The sequence below is a fragment of the Trachypithecus francoisi genome, unplaced genomic scaffold (genome assembly GCF_009764315.1).
Source record: "Trachypithecus francoisi isolate TF-2019V2 unplaced genomic scaffold, Tfra_2.0 Lachesis_group6, whole genome shotgun sequence".
In the NCBI taxonomy this organism is placed as follows: Eukaryota; Metazoa; Chordata; class Mammalia; order Primates; family Cercopithecidae; genus Trachypithecus; species Trachypithecus francoisi.
Genome location: NW_022681471.1, coordinates 27,945,249 through 27,971,092, shown reverse-complemented (window position 1 = coordinate 27,971,092; position 25,844 = coordinate 27,945,249). Strand labels below are relative to the sequence as shown.

Here is a 25,844-nt window from a genome sequence, read left to right as displayed (position 1 = left end):
TATATATGGGTTTATATATATCTCTCTATCTATAGTATATGGGTTAGCATGCATATATATATATATGTTCTTGCTGTCAGCAGAGAGGGCCTAGAAGCAGCAATACTCCAGGAACAATGGGCACACCTAGAGCCCAGATCTTCGTCTCCAACACCATTCTCTCAAAAATGGCTCCTTGGAGAAAATGGCTGGTTCTAGGACTGGTTCAGGAAATGTAAGGGATGAGCACAGAGCCAGAAAGTAAGGAAGTGCTCACACAGACAGCCACAGCCACACCCACACAGGCATGCAGACACACAAGCAGTGATGAAGGGACGTCCAAAGGACATAGGTGGCCGGGTGCAGTGGCTCACTCCTGTAATCCCAGCACTTTGGGAGGCCGAGGAGGGTGGATCATCTGAGGTCAGGAGTTCGAGATCAGCCTGGCCAACATGGAGAAACTCTCTCTACCAAAAAAATACAAAACTGAGCTGGGCGTGGTGGCGGGCGCCTGTAGTCCCAGCTACTTGGGAGGCTGAAGTGGGAGAACCGCTTGAGCCCAGGAGGCGGAGGTTGCAGTGAGCAGAGATCACACAACTGCCCACCAGCCTGGATGACAGAGTGAGAACCTGTCTCAAAAAAAAAAAAAAAAAAAGGGACACAGGAGCCAACTGAAAGAGACCCCAACAGTCCAAGATGGAAATTCTGAGCAAGAAAATAAAGAGTTGTGCTAGATTAAAACCAAATACAAGGTACACATGTACGAGTGCATACGGGTATAAATAAATGATTACATAAATAAATGTGGGAGAACAGACGAAATTCCTGTGCAGAACTCCACATCACTTGTGTAGATATTCCCCCTCCAGGAGGTGGCCCCGCTCCCTAACTGGGCCACACGGAGTAGCTTCCTTCCCAAGAGCACGGTATGGAAAGGGGGAACAATCACTTCCCAGTGGAGAAACCCGACAAACAGGACCCCAGCCGGTCGTTCCAGGTCCACATGGCCCCCGATGAGGCGCCTCGTCCCCGTGGTCTTCCTCCTGATCACCCCGAGAGCCTCCTCGAAGCTGTCAGGGCCACCAAGAACTGTCACAGCCAAGAGGAGCCTCAGGAGACAGGATGACTAAATGCAACATGTGATCCTGACAGAAAAAGGACATTAGGGAAAAGCCAAGAAAACCTGAATAAACTATGGGCTTTAGTTACTGACAATGTTGATTCATTATTTGCAATAACTGATGTTGATTCATTAATTGCAATAAATGAGCTGTCCTACTAAGGTGGGAGATGGGGGTGGGCTGTATGGGAATTCTTGACACCTCTTCACAGTTTGTCTATACATCTAAAACTAGTCTAGAAGGCGAAGGCTGTAAAATTACCTACTGGGTACACGTTCACTATTCAGGTTGTAACCACCTAATGGGTTCATTTTGCCCGCTGCCCAGATAGATAGAGCCGATTTATCAAGGCAGGGTAATTACAAAAAGGAAAGTTTTGTTTTTTTGAGACAGAGTCTCGCGCTGTCACCCAGGCTGGAGTGCAGTGGCGCGAGCTCAGCTCACTGCAACCTCCGCCTCCCAGGTTCAAATGATTCTCCAGCCCCAGCCTCCTGAGTAGCTGGGACTACAGGCGTACACCATCGTGTCCGGCTAATTTTTGTATTTTTAGTAGGGACAGGGTTTCACCATGTTGGCAAGGCTGGTCTCAAACTCCTGACCTCAGGTGATCTGCCTGCCTCGGCCTCCCAAAGTGCTGGGATGACAGGTGTGAGCCCCCGTGCCCGGCCTGTTTTGTTTTGTTTTGAGGCAGGGTGTTGCTCTCTCAGGCTGGAGTGCAGTGGCACAATCACGGCTCACTGCACCCTTCACCTCTTGAGCTCCTCTTGCCTCAGCCTCCCCAGTAGCTGAGACCACAGGTGCATGTCACCACCCCAGCTAATTTTTAAATTTTTTGTAGAGACAATGTCTCGCTATGTTGCCCAGGCTGGTCTCGAACCCCTGGGATCAAGTGATCTGTGTGAGGCCTCTGAGCCCAAGCTAAGCCACCATATCCCCTGTGACCTGCACGTAGACATCCAGATGGCCTGGAGCAACGGAAGATCCATAAAATAAGTGAAAATAGCCTTCACTGATGACCTTCCAGCATTGTAATTTGTTTCTGCCCCACCCTAACTGATCAATGTACTTTGTAATCTCCCCTACTCTTGAGAAGGTTCTTTGGAATTCTCCCCACCCTTGAGAATGTACTTTGTGAGATCTGCCAAACATTGCTCCTAACTCCACCGCCTATCCCAAAACCTATAGCACTAATGATAATCCCATCACCCTTTGCTGACTCTCTTTTCGGACTCAGCCCACCTGCACCCAGGTGAAATAAACAGCCTTGTTGCTCACACAGAGCCTGTTTGGTGGTCTCTTCACATGGACGCGTGAGACAACTGCCCACCTGGTCCTCCCAAAATGCTGGGATCAGAGTTTAATACACGTAGAGGAGACTGGAGTTTTATTATTACTCAAATCAGCTGCCCTGAAATTTTGAAGGCTATGATTTTTTTTTTTTTTTTGAGACGGAGTCTCGCTCTGTCACCCAGGCTGGAGTGCAGTGGCATGATCTGGGCTCACTGCAACCTCCGCCTCCCCCAGGTTCAAGCGATTCTCCTGCCTCAGCCTCCTGAGTAGCTGGAATTACAGGCTCGTGCCACCACACCTGGTTAATTTTTTGTATTTTGTTTGTTTGTTTGTTTTTAGTAGAGACGGGGCTTCACCATGTTAGCCAGGATGGTCTTGATCTTCTGACCTCATGATCCACCCATGTCAGCCTCCAAAGTGTTGGGATTACGGCATGAGCCACCGTGCCCAGCCCCGAAGGCTAGGTTTTTTTTTTTTTTTTTTTTTTTTTGAGACGGAGTGTCACTCTGTTGCCCAGGCTGGAGTGCAGTGGTACAATCTTGGCTCACTGCAACCTCCGCCTCCCGGGTTCAAGCGATTTCTGGCTAACTTTTGTATTTTTAGTAGAGACAGGGGTTTCACCATGTTGGCCAGGCTGCTCTTGAACTCCTGACCTCAGGTGACCTGCCCGCCTCGGCCTCCCAAAGTGCTAGGATTACAGGTGTGAGCCACCCTGCCCAGCCCGAAAGCTAGGATTTTTTAAAGCTAGTTTGGCAGACGGGACTAGGGAATGGGTGCCACTGACTGGTTGGGGGGGGTGATTCTTGTGTGCTGAACTGAGTCTGCTTTTAGATGGGGCCACAGGACTTTGAGTCATCGGTCTATGTGGTCCGGGTGGAGCCATCTGGTAGTGAGAAATGCAAAAATCTGCAAAGACCTCTCCAAAAGCCAACCTTAGGTTCTACAATAGTGATAGTATCTACAGGAGTAATCGGAGAAGTTACAAATCTCTTGACCTCTGAACAATGGCTGGTCATCATTACTGCTTACATCTTAGCAGAATTCAGGCCCCTCTCATCCTCCTAACCTGCTGGTCTTTCATTAGTTTTTCATCTTGGGAAGGTCTATTATCATTTAAACTATAAACTAAATTTCTCCCAAAGTTAGCTTGGCCCATGTCCGGGAAAGACCAAGAGCAGTTTGGAGGGTAAATGCAGATAGGGTTGGTTAGCTCAGATTTCTCACTGGCGTAATTTTGTTACTGTTAGATAGTTTTTGCAAGGCGGCTTTAGGGTGATGGGTCTGCTGAAAGCTTAGACTTCACCACCACGAAATACATGCATGTAACAAAACCACACTTGTACCCTCTCAATCTATAAAACGAATAAAACCAGTCTAATAAAAGTTTATATAAAACGTAAAAAAACCAAAGCCTCCTTTCTGCGGGTCTGTGTAAACGAGCACAGCTGGTGGGAAGGGCGGAGGTGGGGGTTCTGCTGCCCCCCATCCCCTCCCTGCTGCAGGCCCTCGCCCCCAGCCCCATTCTTTCTGTTCTCCGCTTGGCTGCAGCCGCACGTCGGCCCCCTCCCCAGGAGCTGGAAGTACAAAGCCCTTCCAGGTGGACTCTGGCTCCCTCTTTGTTCCCAGCTTATTCTAATTCCGAAGCTCATTGTGCCCGGCTCGCCTCCAGAAGAGGAGGCGCCCCCACCCTGTCTCCAGCTGTCCGTCCTCCCAGGATAACCAGTCACCCCAGGACCGGGTGGCCCCCCCACCCAGCCCCTCCCTTGTCCGCAGCTGCCCCAGACTTGAGTGGGCGCTGGCTCCGATTCCAGGCCTCCCCCAACAACGGGAGCATTCCGGCTAGCCCCCCTCCCCTGCCCTCCCTCCAGCTCCCCTCTCCTCTCTCTCCCTCCTCCAGCTCCTACTCCAACCTCCAGCCCCAGCTGGGGCCTGAAAGGCCGCCCGCTCCCTGGGACACCGTAGGGGGAGGGCGCAGCTCTCCTTCGTCGCCTCTGCCCCCAGAGAACAGTTTGCTTCTCACCCAGGAGCCACCATAAGAGCTCTGGGCTGGGCACAGGTCGCAGGGCACCTCCACCCCCTCCTGCACATGCTTGGAACCCCCTTTCGGTGAGTAGAACACAAGGGCTTGGCAAGACAGGCGGAGGCTTGGACAGGGCTGGTGCGGGAGAGCCACCTGGCCCTCAGCTGGGGGCCTGGAGAGCCCACCCTGCCCCTCCCCAGCAGCTGCTGCCCCCAGGCCGAGCCTGACGTGCCTTGACAAAGCCCGAGAATGCTTTGAAGCCTTCAGACGTGGGAGAGGACCCAGCCAGGGCTGGAAATCGCTTTGGCTTTGTTCCCCCAACTGCTCAGCAGCTCATGGGAGCAGCCTCAGAAGACCCTGTCACTGGCCGCCCAGGTCAGAGCCTGTGACAGAGACCAGAGCTCTGTCCTGGGTTCCCCGGAAACTCCAGCCTCACCAGCCTGAACTTCATGCACTGCTCAAAGAGGCCCAGCTCTCCCTGGCTGGGCAGGGGCGGCTCCCAGGGTAGCTGATGTGGGGAGGATTCCTGAACCTCCCTCAGGAGCCTCCTGGGACAGAGTCCTGGAGGTCAGCAGAGAAAGGGAAGCCCAGGCTGTGGGTCCCGAGTGGAGGGAAAACTCAGGGGGAATGCCCTGAGGCTGGGAGGCCACAGCCCCATCACACTCCATCTTGTAGTGTTGGAGAAAAATGTAGTTCTACCTCCAGGGCACAGAAAAGCCCGAAGGGATGAGACAAAGGAGGGCTGCTTAGATTTGTGCTTCAGGAGGGTTCCTCTGGCTGCTCAGAGAATGCGGTTTGGGGTCTGGCCCAGGCCGTGAAGAGGAGTTCAGTCACTACCAGGTCCAGACCAGCTGGAGGCGGGGAGGCGAGGACCTGGCCCAGGGGCTGGTAGTGGGTGCACCCCAGGCTGGGCTGGCAGGGGGTGGGGAAGAAGGTGGGTGTGGGAAGGGGTGGCTGCCCGGAGAAGAGCCCAGTTCCAGGAGGTAGAGGGAGTCAGGTATGGGGGCCCACTGAACCTCCCCTCAGATGTGGGGGCCCCCACTCCGAGGGTCCATGAAGCAGTGGCAGCCATTCTGGGCAGCCTCTCACCTTTCACTTCTGTCTCCAGTATCCTCCAGCCTGGCCACCTCGCCCTCTGCCTCGGCCACCTCTGATCTCACAGAGGCAGCAGCAGTCAGGGGTGGCAACTTCTCATGATCCTGCCCCTGGCCTCGGAACCCACCAGAGGAGGAACTGCAGCAGTGGTCACTTCCCCAAAGTGCCATCGGCTCTCCTACATCCTTCTCGAGCCTCCACTCTCTCTCCCTTCCACCCCCACCCTCGGACAAGCAAAATCTGAAAGTCTCCCCTGCCCGCGGCTCCCAGAGCTGTCTGGCGGTGGCCTGCGCTCTCCCTCAAAGCGGCCCTCCCCCAGGTCGCTATCCTCCCTTTGCTGACATCAAGCGCCCACCCCGCACTCCTGCTGGGCTGAGGCCCCCTGAGCCTACTTCACTGGGTCCTCTTCTCAGTTCTCTCAAAGGCCATGGGGTTTGCCTGCAGTCCAGCTGGGTCAGCCCTCTTCCCTCTGTCCTGGGTCCTTGAGTGGCCCCGCTTCTTTAGGGCATCTATGAGTCACTTCTCTAACGCCCCTGTCTCCAGACCAGCTTCAGTCAAAAGCTGGGCCAGAGAAGACCCTAGTGAGAAACTTCAGATGAGCAGTGTGACCCTGCCACCTCAGAGGTGCCCACCCACCACCCCTGGTCTAAGCATAGGTAACACCGCCTGTCTCCCCCAATCACACACACCCCTTGAGGCTCCTCCTCCAAGCCTGGGTGGGGACATTGCCCCTCCCTCACCCAGCAAGCTCAATCTGGCTTGGGCCGGAACTGCTTTTCTTCCTAAAGCTGGCCGGATGGCCTCGGGCTTAGCTTAACGGGATGAGCCATCTGGGGACTGCAGTGTCCACGATCAGATCAGGGAGCTTGAGGTTGAGGGGGGCACACCTTACCTCCCAGGCCAGGACAATGACCCCTTCCTTCCCCACCCCACCCCCAGGCTACTCTTAGCCCTAGAAAGTTCTAAACAAGCTGCTCAGCTGGCAGCGGAGAGCAGCCCAACAAGCTGACTCTTGCTGGGGAGGCCTTGAGGGTCCTGGGAGAGGAACACGGGGTGGGTGGGGGGCGGGCAGCCAAGACCTCAGGGCTGAGGCTTTTGGGGAAGGGTCTGTGCACCCACTAGGCACCAGGGGGCAGCCTTGCCTTATTCCCGCTCCAGTCCCCTCAAGTCCGAAGCCCCTACCCACTCTCACGCCAGGCAAGGGGTGGGGGCCGCCGGGGTCATTTACCCAAGCCCCTTCTCTGCCTTGGTGACAAAGTCGAGCCTTGCTCATCAGCCAGGCAGGCTCGCCTCTGCCCACTGTGGAGACACAGAGGCCTGTCACCTGAAGAGCTGGTCCCGACCTCCAGATCCAGGGTAGCCGGGAAGCTTTAGCCCCCAATGGGGCAGCCTTGGACGGAGCTCGAGGAAGGAGGGGACACGAGGCGGAGACGGCTGCAGCCTGCCAGGGGCGGGGAGAAAGGGAGAAAGGGGGAGGCGGAGGGCTGAGGGGGCTCGGGGGACGTCTTCCTGGGCTGGGAGGGGCCGGCCGGCCGGCCGGGAAGCCTGGGCCGCACTAGGGACCGGCGACCCTGGGGCGAGGGGCGGCCCTGGGCCCTGCGGGAGGCGCTGCCGGCCGCCCTAGGTAGCAACCATCCTGCCTCCGGCTGGAGCAGCGTCTCCTCCCAGGGAGGAGGTGGGCGGAGTGTGACGAGGAGGGCGGGAGGGAGGGATGCGGGAGGGGGAGGGGGCCGGCCGGCCGTTGGGGTGGGGCGATAGTGACATCACCCCGGAGTCGGTTTTTAAGCGGCGGCCGGCCGGGGACGGGGAAGAGACGGACAGTCGGAGCGCGGTGGCGTGTTGCTGAGCCCGCCGCGGCCCCGATAGCGGCTGCAGCCGCCGCCGCCGGGAAGGAGGGGGCGAGGCGCGCCCGAGCCGCCGTAGCTGTCGCCGCCGCCGCCGCCGCCGCCGCCACCGGAGTCGCGGGCAAGCCGGGCAGCCGCTGTGGGCCCCGGCCGGGGCGGGGGGCGCGGGCCGCAGGCCCCTGCTCCGGCCGCCGCTTGCAGACCGCCGGCGCCGATGTCGCCCGCGCCCCGCTAGGGTGAGCCTCTGGTGGGGCGAGGAGCCGCCGCAGCCGCCGCCGCCCGAGCCGCGGGCAGGAGCCTCGGGACCGCCGCCGCCGCCGCCCGGCCGGGCCCCGCCGCCGCCCGCGCGCCCCCGGGCCTCCGACACACATGAGATTCTTCAGGCTCACTTTCAAGTGCTTCGTGGACTGCTTCTGACTGCGCCGCCTGCGCCCCACACCCCGCCGCCCGCCCGCCGCCCCGTCCCCCGGCCCGGCCGCCCCCCGGCCCCCGGCGGGCCCGCGCCCTCGGGGTCCTCCCCGGTGCCGCCGGCGCCCCCGCCTGACCGCCGCCCCCCGCGAGGCGCCGCGACCCCGGCCCGGCCGTGCGGCCCGCCGGGGCCATGGCGAAGAAGAGCGCCGAGAACGGCATCTATAGCGTGTCCGGCGACGAGAAGAAGGGCCCCCTCATCGCGCCCGGGCCCGACGGGGCCCCGGCCAAGGGCGACGGCACCGCGGGCCTGGGGACACCCGGCGGCCGCCTGGCTGTGCCGCCGCGCGAGACCTGGACGCGCCAGATGGACTTCATCATGTCGTGCGTGGGCTTCGCCGTGGGCCTGGGCAACGTGTGGCGCTTCCCCTACCTGTGCTACAAGAACGGCGGAGGTGAGCGCCCCCGCCCGCCGCGGCCCCCTCCCCCAGCAGGCCGCCGGCCCCCAAAGCCCGACCCCCCGGGCCGCCGCGGAGAGGTGAAGTCCGAGCAGCGGGTGGCCCCCAGGCACGCGGGGGTCGGGGCCGCCCCTCGTCCGCCGCTGCCGCTTGGTGGCCGGGCCGGGCGCCTCCACCCCCCTAGCAGTCATGTGCCTGGCAGGGTGGGGGGAGGGGGCCGGCGATGCCCGCGGGGCTGCCCCCCAGACTCCCGGGCTGGGAGGAGCGATTGGCCACCGAGGTGGGAAACCAGGCCCGCGCCTTGGGGTCTACGCGAGGTAAGGAGCCCTGGCTGCCCCCGCGGGTCGGGCACACAAGCGGCATATTGTGTGGGCCCCCCACGTGTGCACACACTCGAACACACACACACACAATGGGCCACTCTGTCCCTCCCCTGCCCTCCCCACCCCTCGCGGCCCTCCCGCCCCTCCCGCCCTCCTCTGGCCCGGGCCTGGAACACTGGGTGCCCGAGCCAGGCTGGGAAGCCTGCGGCCTGGCCCGCCTGGCGCCGCCACTGGACAGACTGCATGCACGTCCCATGCCCGCCCGCCCGCCGGGCCCAGCTTAGCAACAGCGATGGGCACGCGTGTGTCCTGTGACTACAAAACAGCACTAGGGTTGCTGGAAGCTGAAGTGACCCGCTGATGGGTGGGAAACAGAGGTCCAGAGCAAAGGCCTTTGCCCAAGGTCAGGAGAAGGATGCTGGGACCTGGAGTCAGGCAAGTTGCAGCCAAGCTCAGCCTCTGAGTAGTGGAGGGAGCCCAGCCAGGGCAAGGGTAGGAGGCCTAGAGAGAAGGGGGCGGTGGCACCCGGCTCTCCCTGCCCTTCTGCCACCCTCACCCCAGCCTGCTGGCCAGGGCCTGTGTCTGGCCTTGCCCATATGCCTATCTCCTGCAGAGCCTGACTACCTGGGCTTGCTAAGGCCGGCCTGGCCCCTCTTCCCACACCTGTCTCCCTCTGTCCTTGCACATCGCCATCCCACCAGCAGGAGACTGCGAGCCACCCATCCTCTGCCTTGGACCTCACATTTGCAGGCAGGCGTCCAAGTGCAGGACAGTCACGCTCCCTGCCTTTGGACAAGCCCCCAGGCCTGATCACCCATCCTTGGCGCACATACCCCACTGTGCTGCCTGAAACTGGGAACTGCGGCACCAGGGACAGCCTGCGTGTCTGAGCGTGTGTCCTCCATGGCCATCGCCCCAAGTGACCATGGGGTTGGAAGCCCTGTGGGCCTAGAGCCCCTCTGCCACCCAGGGAATAGGGCTCCAATGGCTCAGGGGCTACTGTAGCCCCTCTTCAACACACTCAACCCACCCCCACAAGACTCCACCTGGGGCCTGAGTCAGTGGCCACCCCTACACTGACTCACCCAGTGGGAAGTTGTGATGGGGCCTTCGGAGTCTGGGCTGGCCCGCTGGGCCTGGGCAGCCTGGCTGGGGGCCACCCTGAGTCCACCCTGTCCCTCCACCCCCAGGTGTGTTCCTTATTCCCTACGTCCTGATCGCCCTGGTCGGAGGAATCCCCATTTTCTTCTTGGAGATCTCGCTGGGCCAGTTCATGAAGGCCGGCAGCATCAATGTCTGGAACATCTGTCCCCTGTTCAAAGGTGAGCAGCCCTTGCCAGCCTCAGGGACTGCCCCCTTCCCGCTGGCTTCCACTTGAGATATCTTTTTCCTGTCCTGAGTACCAGGCCTGGGGCCACGTGATGGCGCCCCAGTCTCAAGTGGGGAGCCTGGAGATGTTCAGGGGGAAGCGGGGACTAGAGGGGGCATAGGCAGCTCCACAAGGCAAGGCCAGGCCAGGCATATCCGGGCTGGGGGCGGACCCGCCCAGCACACTTGGCTCTCTAGGTAGGCCCTACTATTACTATCCCCAAGGACGCGGGGGCACAGAGAGGTGGAGCAACGCACCGAGGTTGCCCACTGCAGGGGCAACTGTCTCCAACACTACCTTAGGCTACTAGAAACCGCCCCCCGCCACCAACCACCACCACCAGCTGCTGTGGACTGGAGGCTACTGGGTGGCTAGGCAGAGGCTTGGACCTCCTGGAACCGCCATGGTGGCAGTGGGACCCGCAGAAAGGGGCCAGGTGTTGTGAGGCCGGAGACTCAACAGTACTTGGTCAGATGGGGACAGGAGGAGAGGGGCTCGCTCTGCCTTGGGTTTGGGGGGCGGCTGGAGGAGAGGAAACAGGCTGGGGAGTCAGCCCAGTGTTGGAGCTCACACAAGGGGGATTCCAGGGGAGTCAGGAGCACCACAGAGAAGGCTCCAGGAGGACAGACGTTGGGAGCATTGCCAGCCCGGGTCGGGAGATAAAGGGGTGGTGGGGGGAGGTGGCCAGGAAAGAATTCACATGGCAAGGACTTCCCGGCCCCAGGCCTGGGCTACGCCTCCATGGTGATCGTCTTCTACTGCAACACTTACTACATCATGGTGCTGGCCTGGGGCTTCTATTACCTGGTCAAGTCCTTCACCACCACGCTGCCCTGGGCCACATGTGGCCACACCTGGAACACTCCTGACTGTGTGGAGATCTTCCGCCATGAAGATTGTGCCAATGCCAGCCTGGCCAACCTCACCTGTGACCAGCTTGCTGACCGCCGGTCCCCTGTCATTGAGTTCTGGGAGTGAGTCCGGCACCTCTGGGCCAAGCCCATCCCATCCCCTAGGTCTCCCTCATATGGCCTGGCTCCAGGGGAATGGCCCTGGCGGGGGGGCCAGGGTGTTGCCTGGCAGTCCAACCTGGACCCTGCCTGCCCTCAGAGAGTCCTGGGGCCAGCCCCAGGGGCTGGGCCAGGTTGGGCCTCGCTCTTGGGTTCGGCAGCCTATCACTGTCCTGGTCACTCCCACCTGATGGGGGAGCTGGGGCTGCATGTGGGGTGGGATGGGAGTGGTCTCCCAATGGCCAGGGGCTCCTGGGCTCCAGGCCCAGCCCAGATGGACAAAGAGGGACCCGCTGAACCCTGGGCTGTAGGAGAGAAAGGAGCCACGACTCCTGGGGGTGGACCCTGTGGCTCCATCCTCTGCTGGCACAGGCCTCAAGGGACCTCCCTCCCTCCCCTAGGAACAAAGTCTTGAGGCTGTCTGGGGGACTGGAGGTGCCAGGGGCCCTCAACTGGGAGGTGACCCTTTGTCTGCTGGCCTGCTGGGTGCTGGTCTACTTCTGTGTCTGGAAGGGGGTCAAATCCACAGGAAAGGTACCACTAGAGGCATGCAGGGGGGAGGGTGGCTCAGCCCTGGGAGCTGGATGTCTGTGCCAGGCACACCTGTGGCAACAGGAGGTGACCAGACAGGGTCTAGCCCTAAGGAAGGGGGAGGTACTGAAAGCCAGGCAACGTTCCCCACCCTCCACATCCAGGGCCCGGCAGGTACTGCCCCTTCCCTGTGCCCATCACCCCCACCGGTGCCCTCCTGCCAGTCTCTGACTCTTGTGACAGTCTGGGTGGACCTGGTCTGACCATCTGTTACCTGCTTGTCTTGCCTTGGGGACCCAGAGCGGAGTCTGGCCACATCCCCTGGGGGCTCCCGGTCAGGCTGAGTCTTCACCTGAACAAAGAAGACAGTGTCTAGAGCTGTGGGACATGGCCAGGTCCCTGGGGGACAAGGTCCCCAGAGCAGCATGTGGGAAGAGGGGGCAGACGGTGTGGTGGCCGCGTCTTGCCTGCCTCTGCCTGGCCCAGTTCCACTCTCCACCTGCTCAGCCCCCACCTCTCTCTAGAAGAGGAGGGGACCCGGCCCTGATCCAATACCCCGCTCCCTGCCTGGGCCTCCCACACCTGCACTGCCCACACACGCACACAGCCCTCACTCCCCACATGCTCCACACCTCCTGTCCCCACTGAGGAGAGCTCCCAGAGGCTCACCTGCTCCCGAACGACATGTGTCCTACAGACAAGGTGCCCAGAGAGCTTCCCCCCGCAATTGCCAGGGCTGCCAGGGCCCACCCTTGCCCCTAGCTTCCTCTGGTGGGAGCCATGGCTCCGAGGAGAATGGGGACCTCTGAACATACGTGTCCGCAAGGGGGACCGGGGGCGCCGGGAGTGGGGATGTGAGGGAGGTGGTGCCATGGCGCCCACTGAGCAGCCGGGCCCCCCAGATCGTGTACTTCACTGCTACATTCCCCTACGTGGTCCTGGTCGTGCTGCTGGTGCGTGGAGTGCTGCTGCCTGGCGCCCTGGACGGCATCATTTACTATCTCAAGCCTGACTGGTCAAAGCTGGGGTCCCCTCAGGTGAGCTGGAGGTGGGGAGGCTGCAGCAGGGTGCTGCAGGGGAGCCCTACAGGCCCCTCATGCCTGCTCTCGCCGTACCTCCTCTAGGTGTGGATAGATGCGGGGACCCAGATTTTCTTTTCTTACGCCATTGGCCTGGGGGCCCTCACAGCCCTGGGCAGCTACAACCGCTTCAACAACAACTGCTACAAGTAAGCACCACTGCCCTGCTACTGGTGCCCTGCCCCGCCCTGCCCCGCCCTGCCCAGCAGCCTAACCCGTCCACTCTGGCCCCTCCACCCCTCAGGGATGCCATCATCCTGGCTCTCATCAACAGCGGGACCAGCTTCTTTGCTGGCTTCGTGGTCTTCTCCATCCTGGGCTTCATGGCTGCAGAGCAGGGTGTGCACATCTCCAAGGTGGCAGAGTCAGGTAGGGCCCTACCCCCAGCCCCGCCTCCGGAGCAGCAACTGCTACCCAGATGCATGATGTACACGCACACACAATATAAATGCTGAAAAGTGACAAGGATTCAAACAGAACTTGTCAGATTGTGGGCCTGCGGGGGCAGGTCCTGGGATTTGTCAATGTTGACAGAGGGAGAAAGGACCTCCCAGCCCCTGCTGCACGACCCAGGGTTCACAGCTCCTGTGGCAGGAGAGGGCATGGGCGCGAGTGTTGCAGGCAGGGCTCAGGTGTGCGCAGGGCAGGACGTCAGCTGCAAGGTCTAGAGCCTGCACCTTTCCCACAGGGCCGGGCCTGGCCTTCATCGCCTACCCGCGGGCTGTCACACTGATGCCAGTGGCCCCACTCTGGGCTGCCCTGTTCTTCTTCATGCTGTTGCTGCTTGGTCTCGACAGCCAGGTTTGCATGGAGCTCTGGGACAGGGAGCCAGGAGGGAGGCAGGGTGAGGGCTGCAGGCAAGGAAAGGGGTGGGAGGGTGGTGCGGGGCTCGGCCTGAGCTGCCCTGGCCACAGTTTGTAGGTGTGGAAGGCTTCATCACCGGCCTCCTCGACCTCCTCCCGGCCTCCTACTACTTCCGTTTCCAAAGGGAGATCTCTGTGGCCCTCTGTTGTGCCCTCTGCTTTGTCATCGATCTCTCCATGGTGACTGATGTGAGTGGGGTGGGGGGGTCTGCCTGTGACCTCTGGTGGCCATCCGCCATCTCGTTCTCTTGAGAGAATGAGATTTCTGCTTGTATATTTCTATATACTGACTGGGCTCTGTCCCCCAGGGCGGGATGTACGTCTTCCAGCTGTTTGACTACTACTCGGCCAGTGGCACCACCCTGCTCTGGCAAGCATTTTGGGAGTGCGTGGTGGTGGCCTGGGTGTATGGTAGGTCATGGCTGAGGGCTGGGCTGGGGGATGGTGGCAGGAAGGCAGGTCTCCAGCTCAGCCCTCCCGCCTCGCCTGTCGCAGGAGCGGACCGCTTCATGGACGACATTGCCTGTATGATCGGGTACCGACCTTGCCCCTGGATGAAATGGTGCTGGTCCTTCTTCACCCGCTGGTCTGCATGGTAAGGGCTAGGGGAGGTGGGGTGGGGTGGGGGGCGAGGCAGGGCGGGGTGGGGGCCCCATTAACCGCAGCATTCTGGTCCATAGGGCATCTTCATCTTCAACGTTGTGTACTACGAGCCGCTGGTCTACAACAACACCTATGTGTACCCGTGGTGGGGCGAGGCCATGGGCTGGGCCTTCGCGCTGTCCTCCATGCTGTGTGTGCCGCTGCACCTCCTGGGCTGCCTCCTCAGGGCCAAGGGCACCATAGCCGAGGTAAGGCTCCCGCCCAGCCTGCCCTCCCCTCCCCTGCTGTGAACATTCAACCCGGCCTGCTTCCTAGCCAGGGAGTGGCCCCAACTAGGGTGGCAGGCAGTGGGAACTGGAAAGAGGCAGAGGAAGTCAATGACCCTGGGGGCTTCAGCATGTCCTCCTCTCCTGCAGCGCTGGCAGCACCTGACCCAGCCCATCTGGGGCCTCCACCACTTGGAGTACCGAGCTCAGGATGCGGATGTCAGGGGCCTGACCACCCTGACCCCCGTGTCCGAGAGCAGCAAGGTCGTCGTGGTGGAGAGTGTCATGTGACAGCCCAGCTCACATCACCAGCTCACCTCTGGTAGCCATAGCAGCCCCTGCTTCAGCCCCACTCACCCCATCCCTCCAGGGGACCTGCCTTTCCCTGACACTTTTGGGGTCTGCCTGGGGGAGGAGGGGAGAAAGCACCATGAGTGCTCACTAAAACAACTTTTTCCATTTTTAATAAAACGCCAAAAATATCACAGCCCACCAAAAATAGATGCCTCTCCCCCTCCAGCCCTAGCCAAGCTGGTCCTAGGCCCTGCCTAGTGCCCCACCCCCAACCCACAGTGCTGCACTTCTCCTGCCCCTGCCATGCCCACCCCCTGCCCACCTCTCCAGCCTCTGCTCTGCAGCACACCCTTGGGTGACCCCTCACCCCAGAAGCAGCAGTGGCAGCTTGGGAAATGTGAGGAAGGGAAGGAGGGAGAGATGGGAGGGGGGAGAGAGAGGAGAAGGGAGGCAAGGGAGGGGCAGCAGAACCAAGGCAAATATTTCAGCTGGGCTACACCCCTCTCCCCATCCCTGTTATAGAAGCTTAGAGAGCCAGCCAGCAATGGAACCTTCTGGTTCCTGCGCCAATCGCCACCAATATCAATTGTGTGAGCTTGGGTGCGAGTGCACGCGTGCGTGAGTACGTAGAGTATATATAGATCTCTATCTCTTAGCAAAGGTGAATACCAGATGTAAATGGTGCCTCTGGGCAATGGAGGCTTGTATTTTGCACATTTTATAAAAACTTGAGAGAATGAGATTTCTGCTTGTATATTTCTAAAAAGAGGAAGGAGCCCAAACCATCCTCTCCTTACCACTCCCATCCCTGTGAGCCCCACCTTACCCCTCTGCCCCTAGCCAAGGAGTGTGAATTTATAGATCTAACTTTCATAGGCAAAACAAAAGCTTTGAGCTGTTGCGTGTGTGTCTGTTGTGTGGATGTGCGTGTGTAGTCCCCAGCCCCAGATTGGATTGGAAAAGTGCATGGTGGGGGTCTTGGGGCTGTCCCCTTGCCCACAAGTCTGTGGGGCAAGAGACTGCAATTCTCCGTCCTGGGTGTCTGGGCTGCTCACCTGGCCTGTTCAGGCTTCCCACCCCGTGCCCTGGGCTGGGCACGCCCCCCGGAAGGGACCCCGGACACGGCTCCCACATCCAGGCTTAAGGTGGATGCACTTCCCGCACCTCCAGTCTTCTGTGTAGCAGCTTTAACCCACGTACATCTGTCACGTCCAGTCCCAAGACGGCTGAGTGACCCCAAGAAAAGCTTCCCCGACACCCGGACAGAGGCTGGAGGGCTGGGGCTGGGTGAGGGTGGCGGGCCTGCAGGGACATTCTTACTGTGCTAAAAAGCCACTGCAAACATAGCAATAAAAACATTGTCATTTTCCAAAGCAGGCTCCTGCTTCCGCCTCTGCTGCTCTAAGAAGGGGTTGGGGTACAGGAGGTAGGGGGAACCTCCTCCAACTGGAGTTGCTGCGGTGGGCAAGGCTCTGCTCTGGAGGCCTCTGAGGTCGGCACCCTTCTAGGGAATGGGAAGGGAGTAGGGAAGGCAGCAGCCCAGGGAAAGCCTCATCCACGTGGAGCCTGGGCACTTGGGGAGAGCAGCCACACCCGCAGGGAAGGGTGAGTGTAAAGCTATGGGTGCTGAAATTTTCAAAATGTTGCCCCAAGAATTTGTCACTGAACAGGTGCCTTGTGTCACTTGGGCTGGGCTGGTAGCAGCAGAGAAGATAAGTCTTTGCATCAGGGATCAATTTTGAAGGTGGAGCCAATAGGGGCTGTGCATGACCAGGATGCAGGGCTCAAAGAATTTGGCCCGAGCAAGAGGAAAGATGGAGCTGCCAGGTCCTGCAACGGGGAGGCAAGGAGAGAATGGTCCGGAGTCAGCCTTGGGTGTGTCATGCAGGAAGTGTCATCCAAGCGGAGATGTCTAGTTGGCAGGTGGACACAGAAGTTCCAGAAAGGACTGGAGATGGAACTTTGCAAGTTCTTACCACATAGAGATGACACTGAAAGCCTTGAGCCTGGGTGAGCTCACAGGGACGCCACAAGTCCGGAGACACAATGAGAGGGGCAGAGGGGAGACGCAGCAGCGATGGGGGAGGATGCCTGAGAGCTGGTGGGGTCCCTTCACAGGTCAGGGAGGAGCAGTGGCTGGCTCCATCTGTCCAGTGCTGCTGCTGCTGCTGCTGGTGAAGGACAGTGACCTGCAGAATGCTCATTGGGTCTGGCAAGGGGGCCTGGCGAGGGTGGCTTGCGTGAGGGGGTGCGTGTGAAAGGCTGGTTGTGCGATTGAGAAAAGGGGTGGCGGCAGCCCAGTGTCATCTGCAGACAAAGGGAGAGACACGATGCAGTTCATCCAGACAAGGAAATATGAGCCGACCTAGAAAAGGAAGGAACTCCAACACAAGATAACATGGCTGACCCTGGAGAACATCTGTGAAACGAGCCATCATAAAGGGACACTTGCGGTAGGGTTCTGCTCCTGTGAGACAGGGCCTTACATGAGAGGAGGGAGATCCACAGAGACAGAGGGCAAGTGTGGGTACCAGGGGCTGGGGACAGGGTGAGGAGTGTTGAGTGGGGACAGAGTGTCAGTTTGAGAAAATAAATTCTAGAGGTGGATGGAAGTGGTGGCTGCGCAACACAGTGACTGCACTTAATGCCACTGAACTGCACACTTAACGATGGTGAAAATGGCTCATTACATATACATCGATGACACTATATATATGTATGATATATATGCATTTTACCATGAGAAGAAGAGGCAGAGAGGAATTGGAGACAGTGAGTACAGACAGGTCCTTTGAGGGACGGGACCCCATGCACAAGATGAGCATGTGGCACCCCACCCTGAAAGGGCTGGGCGCCGTGGTGGGGCAGAGCAGGCGAGGCAGTGGGCGGCTCAGGCAGGCACAGAGAGCATCAGGGATTGGAGCCTGTGAAGGGAGAGCAGGTGGCCCCACAGAGCAAAGTGACAGCTTGGGCTGCTCCGTTTGCGTCCTGCCCAGGACTGCTATCATGCTATGGGAGAACACCCAGAGGCCCTGCTCCTCAGCAGGCAGCACCCCCTCTGGAAGGGCTTTACCCCTAAACTTCTGGAGCCAGGGGAGGGACCTGGCTTGGAATACGGCCAAGAAGAGCCTGGGTGAGAATACATGGACCGGGCAGGGAGCAGAGAAAAGAGTGGTAGCGCAGTCCCACCCTAGCTCAGCCAGGGGCTCTGGAGCCTGTCCTGCGGTCCCCAGGCCCCATCTCTTCAGCACTGTTGTTTCCAGTTTTCTTTCTCTTCCTGCGAAGCCTCTCCTCTCACCATGCCTGCACCTTCGAGAACCCTGCCTGCTGGCAGCTCCCAAATCTCCAGCCTGGCCCTCCTTAGCTGCAAAGGTGCTTCCAAACGTCAAGACCTCTCCCCAGGGTGCCCCAGGCCCTCACACAGCCCCTGCCCCCAACCAACTCCAACTGTCCTGCAGCCCACGGTCACCCTCAGGACCCCTTGAGCTCAGGCCAACTGCTTTATACACTGTCAGCCAGGTCTCTCTGCCTGGATGACAATCACCCTCTGCTAATTGTTCTCTGCAACTCCAGGCCAAATGCCCTCCAAGTCACCTCATGTACCACAATGACACCAAACACCCAGAAAAAAGACATTGAAGAAAGGAAACTTCACAGAGGCGTGTCATTTAAAGTGGGTCCTGAAAGAGACACCATTTCCTCAGGACTTAGCTCCTGCATCAGGGGTTAGGACACAGAGATCAACAAGCAGCAGGCTTTGCCCTCAAGCAGCTCGCAGTCTAGCGGAAGATGGGTAAGAAAACAGATCAGGACGGCCACAGGTGCAGATGCCCTGGAACAGAAGCTGATCCAGGAAAACGTGAGCCTGCAGGTCGCCCTCCAGTCTAGGCTGGGCAAGCGCCTCAATTTCCGTCTCTAAGAGCCTGTGCCCCCTCCTCCCCCCGCCCAGTTGTTGTTCCATCACTCCACTAGAAAGGGCACTCCAGAAGCTGGCCCCGTGAAGCTTTCTGTCTGCTGCTGGCCTAGACAGAAGAGCGGAAAAGGCCGTCAGGGCTGGTGAGGGAAGCACCCATTTGGACTTTAGCCTTTCAAAGCTCAGAGAAGGGTGAGCTCAGGGAGGTCCAAGGTAGCAGAGAACATTTCCTGGAAAAGTGGGATCAGCCTTCGGCCTTGGCACCGCAACCAGAGGGCATTGCCCACGTGTCCCCTACTCCCTCAGATACCACCTCTCAGACCGCCTGGAAAGGGACAGAACTCATCATGAGGCAGCTGTGCTCTGAGCACAGGGAAGGGTAACAGGATGCTAGAGAAGGGAACCACTGGCGTGGGCCCGGACAGGACAGGCAGAAGTGAGCATGCACAGCAGGCCTTCAGCTACCCTGCCAGCATCAACATCCTTCAGAGGTCCCCCGCCCCCGGTTCTAGGAGACAGACCTCTAACCTGTTCCCCTGACCCTTCCGCCCAGTCCTCATGCAGACACCAGGCATGGCAGAGGCCCTGCAGGGTGGGAGCACTGTGCTACGGGCGGGGGCTGCCTTCCTCATGTGCTACTAGAGAGCAGCACAGCGCAGAGGCCTAGGCACTGGCACCAAGCAGCAAGCCCCGGTTCTGGCCTGGCTTGCTGTGGGCCTGGAAGACACAGCTCTGAGGGAGCCACGGGAGGGACACCCTGGAGCCAGCACAGCACTCTGGTGGCAGGCACACACCCAACACGTTCTCAGGGCCGGGGGCCCCAGCCCATTCCCAGCCCCTTTCTGCCTAGCTCTGCCCTGGGCCAGCTCCAGGTCACTGCCAAGGACAAGTCTCCTCTCCCAGCTGGCATTAGTCAGAGGTCATCCTGCAAACCTTCAGGAGGGGGTGGGGCAGGGAGTGACTAGTGGCGTTCTGCCACGTTCTGTCTGTCCCAAATGTGACGAACAGGAACCCAGAGAAGGCAAGTGAGTTCCCTACCCAGAAGCCCCGCCGCTTTACTGAGCCTCCCAAGCTGCCCACACCCAGGGAGGCAGACAGGACACACACTCGGCGGGTGGCCCTGAAGTGAGGCCTGGCCCAGTCCAGGGAGCAAGAGGGCAGACAGGGCAGGGCCTTTGAGAACAGGTGTGAGCCTGGCCTTCAGTAGGGGAAACAGGTTGAAGGGCTGTGGCCGCTTGGGGGCTCCAGGCAGGAGAGGAAGCAGAGCCCTCCCCACGGCCGCAGTCACACACCACACCACGTACACACCATGACAACATTTATTGCCCTCAAGAGAAACTCCAGTCCACCTGCTCCACCCACCCTCCTGCGGGACCAAAGAAAACACCCAGAGGGCAAAACTAAAAGGGCTCAAACCAACAGGAAGTCAGCCCCACCGCAAGCCAGACTACAACTAACTCGTGCCCTCCACGCTCAGGCGTGGAAGCCAGGGCTGCGCCAGGCCTGGCCAGGCCAAGCCAAACAGGATGACAGCAAATGCATTCTGAACGTGTAGCAATCAGGTCCCCTGTAATGTGCTGGGAGAGTGTGGACGGGCCGAGATGACGAGCTATGAGCTGTGGAAGGGAATGGGGGAAGCAGAAGGGCACAAACAGAAGTACCGGAGGAAGAGGCTGGGCTCTCAGGAAGCAGCAGGCACGTGCCAGGTGGAAGCCAGCTGCAGGCAGGGGAGGAAGGAGGCCCTTACTCTGCCTTCTTGTCCATGGGACCATCTACTGCAGCCTGGAAAGGGACAGAAATCCCACAGCAGTAGGTTGGTTGGGTCCACTCCTCCCCTGCCACCTCCAGCCCCATGCCCCAGCGGTCCAGCTCAGTTCTCTTCTCTCCTAACGACAGCTGAATTCAATTAAGCAAGGGCCCCCCCCCCCCCTCCTCAGCTGTACCCAAAGGCCTGCCAGGGTGGGAGCGTCCCTAGAGGAAAGCCCTGGACCTAACGCCAGCCAGGGAGGACTGCCAGGACCTCACTGGGGGCTGAGTCCTGGCTGCAGGGAACAGCAAGGCATCCAGTCCCCTTGAAGACCTGATCAGGCCCTTCCCACTCTGCACACCTTTGACAGGTGCCCTTGAAGCCCAAGTCCCGTTCGCCAAGCCTGCCCCATACAGAGGGCATGGGTGCCCCCTTTGAGGCTGGACCCTTCCTCCCCACCTGCTGTGGTGCCCAAACTTGGGCCACCAAGCACTGATGCCAGGTGTCCAAAGTTGGGAGTATTTACGTGGCCCTCACTCCCAATGTCAAGACCTCCTGGGCTTCCAGATGCGGCCCGGTGCACCCAAGCTAATCTGAGGACTCGGATCAGGCCTAGGTCAGCAGGCGATGGCAACAACTAGCGCCTGCTGGGGGAGGTGTCTTTTTGACACCTTATGCCCTCACTTGCCCAGGGATGTTTGCCCCACGTCACCCCCCCCAGTACTCTAGGAAAGAAGGCCAGCAGTGGGTCCTAGAGTTTCACCTGCTTCTGTGTTCTTGACGGGGCCCCAAACCATGGACTGAACCTGAGCACAAAGGTAGGAAGACTCAGAGCCTAGTGAGCCAGTGCCACTCCTGAGGGCCGCCTCGGCAAGTGCCTACATCTGCTGCCAGGCCACCCTCTCCTGTCCGGTGAAGGGTCCCACTCAGCAGGGCAGACGTGGCCGGGGGAGTGGGGGAGAGGGCAGCCGGCCCCTCGGCCCCTGGAAGGTTCCCTCCCCACCCGTGGGGCTGCCTCACTTGTTCCGTCCTGGGCACAGCGACATAAGAGTGCTGACCTGCAGCTTTGCGTGCTCCTCCAGCAGGCGGTCGTACTCCTTGGTGAGGCCCTCAGACTGCTTCCGCATGGCCAGAACCTGGTTTTCAGCTTTCTCTAGTTCTTGAAATGATGTAAATGACCAAGAAAACAGAAATGAAAAGACCGGAATTAGGGGGAAAAAAAACAACTGCTACAGACACAAGAACTGGCCCAAATCCATCTCAAAGGAGGTTATACAGGAGACTACTTTTCAAAGCCCCTCTGCTTTTGCAGGTCCCCAAAGTAGAGGGAAGGGCTGACAAAAAAGCTAGATAAAGCAAAAGAAATACAGAGGACGTCCCCCAGTCCCTTTCATGGAGGGGACTCTAGTGGCTCTCTGCAGGGGTAACCTCCAGGGAGGTTGAGAGTGGGAAACAGGGAGCAAGATCCCAGCCTGAAAGCGAGACCCAATGACAACCATGTCTTGCAGACAGCAGCAGCAGGCGACGCCTGTGATGTTGGGGGAAAACGCCCCAGACTTAGTCTATGCATGGGAGACCAAAGACAGGCAGGCCACTTGGGAGCCGCCCACTCCCCTCCTGAACGCCACTCACACACGCCCCTCATTCTCAGCCCCCAGGCATGCTGGGGCTACCGTGCCACACTGTGGACAGGAAAACCCCAGTGTGCACTGCTCTAGCATGGGGCATTGAGGCCCACCAGCTGCAGCCTGGTTCCTCCTGAGCCCCATTCAAACCACTTAGCCTCACTGGCCTGAGGGTTAAGCATGACTGCATTGGGGTTGGAGGCACAGGGTGCTATTTGTTTGTTTTCAGGCAGCCCTCGAGCGTGCGTGCAAGGCTTGTTACTAATAGTTTGGCACAAAATGGGCAGCAGCGGGCAGAGGAGGCTCCTCTGGACTTCCCTCCGGGTAAGGACACAAGGTCGAGCCTCACTTTGCTTAGTGCTGGCCAGCTCGTCATTTAGCTTCTGCAGGTCAGCCTTCAGGCTCCTGTTCTCTTCCTCCAACTTCACCTCAGCATTCCCGACATCCAACTTGCCTCCGTCAACAGCAGCTCCCTGGGAAAAGTGCCAAAGGCCAGGGTTACTCAGGAGGGAGGGAGGGAGAGGCTCCAGCCCCATCCTCCCCACCGAGCTGCGGTTCCTCAAGCTGCCCTGGCGACTCGCCCCTTCGGAAATGTCAACGCAGAACCGAGCCACCACTTGCTCCCAGCTCCTAGGCAAAGGCCAGGGCGTGGCTGCCAGCCGAGGGAAAGAGAAGCGCCAGCGAGGCCACCTGCTGCAGCTCGCCAGGCACGCCTTGTCTGCCCTGGCCCCTGGCCCTGCCTCCTTCCTGAGCAGCAGGGCTCACCAGCTCCATGGTGCTCACCAACCCCTCCATGGATGATGGTGCCTTCTGCTCCCCACGTGGTGCCACTCGCTGCAGTAAGGAGCCCGCTGTCTGCCTGGCCAGCTCTATCTCACTTCTGCATCCACATCCCTCCGAGCTTGGCTCACAGCTCGCCTCCTGACAGGATGTCTAGGACTGGCCAACCACTCTGCCCCCACCTCCTCTCCAGCACTGAGGGATGCCACAGACCCCATGTTCCAGAGGGGGTGCGGCAATCTTGCAGGGAACAAGGACCTAGCTGAGGGCCTTCAGTTCACACAGAGGGCCTGGCTCACTGAGGGGCCGTTTTTCTCAGGGAAGGGTCTGACTGGAAGCAGTGGATGGAAACGAGAGCAGCAACACCCTCCTCCTCACCCGACCCTCGTACACAGATGCCTCCAGTGGGCATACCTCCCCACCAAGGACTTCCCCTCTGCGCCTCCACCCAACTCTGGTTTTTCAGGCAGTGGAAGTTTCATACATTTCCCAGCGTGACAGGCTAGCAGTGGCCACTGAGGCCCTAAAGAACGTGGCTCCCACGGTGTAACACCAGGGCACCCCATGGCGGGTCGGGAAGCTGGGCTCACCTTCTTGAGCTGGTCATTCTCCTCCATGTACTTCTTGGCCGCCTCACTAGCACTCTCTGCCTGCTTTTTAAAGGCTTCATTGGAGGCCAGCAGTGTGGCCTGCTGCGAGATGAGAGTCACCAGACGTCTAAGCAGGCTGCAATTATTTACAAAAAGAAGGGAGAAGTGAGAAAAAAGAGCATGAAGGGCTGGCAGGAGCACCTCCTGGTTGCTCCCACCCCACACCTGGTTTCAGCCTGGGCCTGCCTTCTTGCCAAGGCAGCCGAGCGAGAAGCCGCCAACCTGGTGCTGGCAGCGGGTGGGAAAAGGTGGGGCTCAGAGGCTGTCCTCTTCCGCTGTGCCCAACAGCCACCCTCAGCTCTGGGAGGGGCTGGAAGCAGGAGCCTGGGGGGTTGGGAAGAGCCTTGCTACAGCATGAGGACCCAGAAGGCGGCACTTTCCAGGTCGGGGCCTAAACGTGCCAGACAAGCCACAGCACCACCTTCCTCCCTGCGAGGCCGGGCTTGCCTCGGTGAGGTAACAAGAGAAGCTAATCGATTCGGGCACTTCCAACATGCCGGGCCGCATCCTCACATCTACCTGATGAGGAAGTTACTATCACTGCCCCAGCTTATAGAGAAGGAAACTGAAGTTTAGCAGAGTAAATCACATACCCAAGGCCAAAAACCAAAATGGACATGGCTAGAATCCCAACTTATGTCTGCCTGACTCCGGAACCTGAGCTCAGAACCACTATACTCTCTAAACTAACAGAGAACAGCTCCCAGGTCCCAACGTAAGATAGAACTCTATACTCTGGCCAGCCTCCATCCCAACCCATCGTGCAGGCTGCGCTGGAACATATCCGTTATGTAACAGCACCCTGAATGAGGTCTTCTTGGGCTGGAGGGTGTAGAGGAATCAGGACACAGGCGCACGCTGTCTATCTGAAGCAGCCAGGAGAGACAGGCAAACAGGTGGCAGCTGGAGGCAGATGCTGGTCCCTAAGCAGAGGTTAGAATGGCCACTTCATTTCCCTTGTCACCCCTGCCCCGAGATGTTAGCTGGCAAGAAAAGAGGAGGGAAGGACTCGTTCAAACAGTCAAAACAAGGCAAGGGGTACCTTTCTCACACACTTCAGAAGGTAAGGGACACACAGGGCATGGGAGAAGGAAGAGACAAATCTGCTTAGTTTAGGGTGCTTCAACAACAGCTTACTCAGAAGAGTCGAAGTGGCCTCCTACCCCAGCCAGGCCTTCACACTTCACAGCCTCTGCTCATGGCCAGGGGCAGCCCGGAAGGGCTGGAGAAAGTAGAGAGCAGACAAGGTGAGCTACCTCCCTGGCCCAAGCCATGGCTGTCCAGGGCCTCAGCAGAGCCCCTTTCCAGACGTACTCAGCAGAGAAAGGACCCACCCAGGCCAGGAGACGCCCCTGAGGTTCCTGGTTTGGGGAGAGGCTCCCAGGGGCCCCTGGCGGCACCAGGAGAGCCAGGCCATTGATTCCTGGCAGAGAAGGAGAGTTTCCAGTGACATGTGCTTTCTAAAATTAGCGGCCCAGGACCTCGTGGCCTAGGGCTCAGGTTTCCTGCCTCAGCCCCCAGCTGCCCACCAGCCTGCCTCCAACTGGGCTGGAGCCTGAAGGTAGAGGAAGCTACTGAGCACCCTAGGAGCCAGAGAGAAACAACGTGTCTGACTCACATCGGCATGGCCAGAAGTCACTGGGGAGGCCTAGAAAGAAAGGCAAGTCTGACTAAGACCCAGCCCCCTGGCAAAGAGCTGCCCAGCCCCAGAGCAGATCCCAGTGAGGTAGAAAGAGGAAGAAGACTGCTCCTCCCAGCTGGAATTGAGGGGTGGGGGTCATGCCACCTGGTGGTAGAGACAGGACCAAGCAAGACTAAAGGCTATACTCCCCGCCACCAGGCCAGGCAAGTGGCTGCTGGTGAGTGCCCATGGCTATCACCCCAGTACCCAGGGAGACAGCTAACACGAATGCTTCCGCGGCAGTGCAGGAGAGGCCCAGCTCTTTTCCGACCGTCCCAGGCCTTTCCCGGCTATTGAGAACCAGGGCTTCCAAGATAAGCCAGGGCACACACAATGTGCGGCACAAAATCCACGCCGTGTCTGCCCGAAAGCTGGCCCTGCTCAGCCCCAGCCCGGGCCTTCAGTTCCCAGCCTTGAGACAGTCTGGGCTCCCCTGTACCAGGTCCAGTTCCCCTTCCTCTTGCCAACCCTCACAGGTGCTCCCCACCCCCACAGCACCCTGGGCTAATCCTCCACTGCACCCCCAGCCGACAGTTCTTTTTCACACCTTCTAGGTCCTCTCTCTTCCTGCTGAATGGCCCGGGATCATTCTCCCCAGGAACCTCGTCTTCAACTGCCTCCTTCCTGGAGTCACCCTGACTAAGTCCCTGGTCTTTTCCTTCACATATATTCCTCAACCTAGCTGGCAAGGCCTGCCCCTTCCAAGCCAGCAGCAGGGCCACCAGTGGCCTCCTAACCCCCAGTCCAGGAGGCACCCTGAACCCTTGCTCTGCTGCTAAGTTACCCTTCTGAGGTTCCCTCGCAACACCCTCCTCCCACGGTTATTCTGCTCCCTCTGGAGCCTGCACTCTTCAGCTGACACCCTTCCTCCCAGCCACTCTCATCCTGAAAGGGT

At 59.5% G+C, this 25,844-nt stretch overlaps 2 protein-coding genes across 5 annotated transcripts in view; one reads left to right on the top strand and one right to left on the bottom strand.

Annotated features, from left to right (window-relative positions):
• Nucleotides 1–7,297: 7,297 nt before the first annotated feature.
• On the top strand, nucleotides 7,298–15,930 carry SLC6A8 (solute carrier family 6 member 8). Its single transcript, XM_033201667.1, is given in 14 exon segments — nucleotides 7,298–8,212; nucleotides 9,729–9,860; nucleotides 10,632–10,881; nucleotides 11,319–11,451; nucleotides 12,351–12,485; nucleotides 12,573–12,676; nucleotides 12,772–12,896; nucleotides 13,216–13,328; nucleotides 13,442–13,579; nucleotides 13,699–13,801; nucleotides 13,886–13,966; nucleotides 13,969–13,985; nucleotides 14,071–14,241; nucleotides 14,410–15,930. Coding segments are annotated over 14 exon segments (1,905 nt in total). The 5' UTR covers nucleotides 7,298–7,950; the 3' UTR covers nucleotides 14,551–15,930.
• A 3,837-nt stretch (nucleotides 15,931–19,767) lies between these two features.
• BCAP31 (B cell receptor associated protein 31) overlaps nucleotides 19,768–25,844 on the bottom strand; it is a 28,508-nt gene continuing 22,431 nt past the window's right edge. For all 4 annotated transcript variants that reach the window (XM_033201668.1, XM_033201669.1, XM_033201672.1 and 1 more), the window contains exons 5-8: nucleotides 23,209–23,344; nucleotides 22,188–22,311; nucleotides 21,272–21,372; nucleotides 19,768–20,248 (exon numbers count right to left, since the gene is read on the bottom strand). In XM_033201668.1, coding sequence (XP_033057559.1) covers nucleotides 20,210–20,248; nucleotides 21,272–21,372; nucleotides 22,188–22,311; nucleotides 23,209–23,344 — 400 coding nt within the window. In that variant the 3' untranslated portion in view covers nucleotides 19,768–20,209. The remainder of the gene's footprint in view (nucleotides 20,249–21,271; nucleotides 21,373–22,187; nucleotides 22,312–23,208; nucleotides 23,345–25,844) is intronic.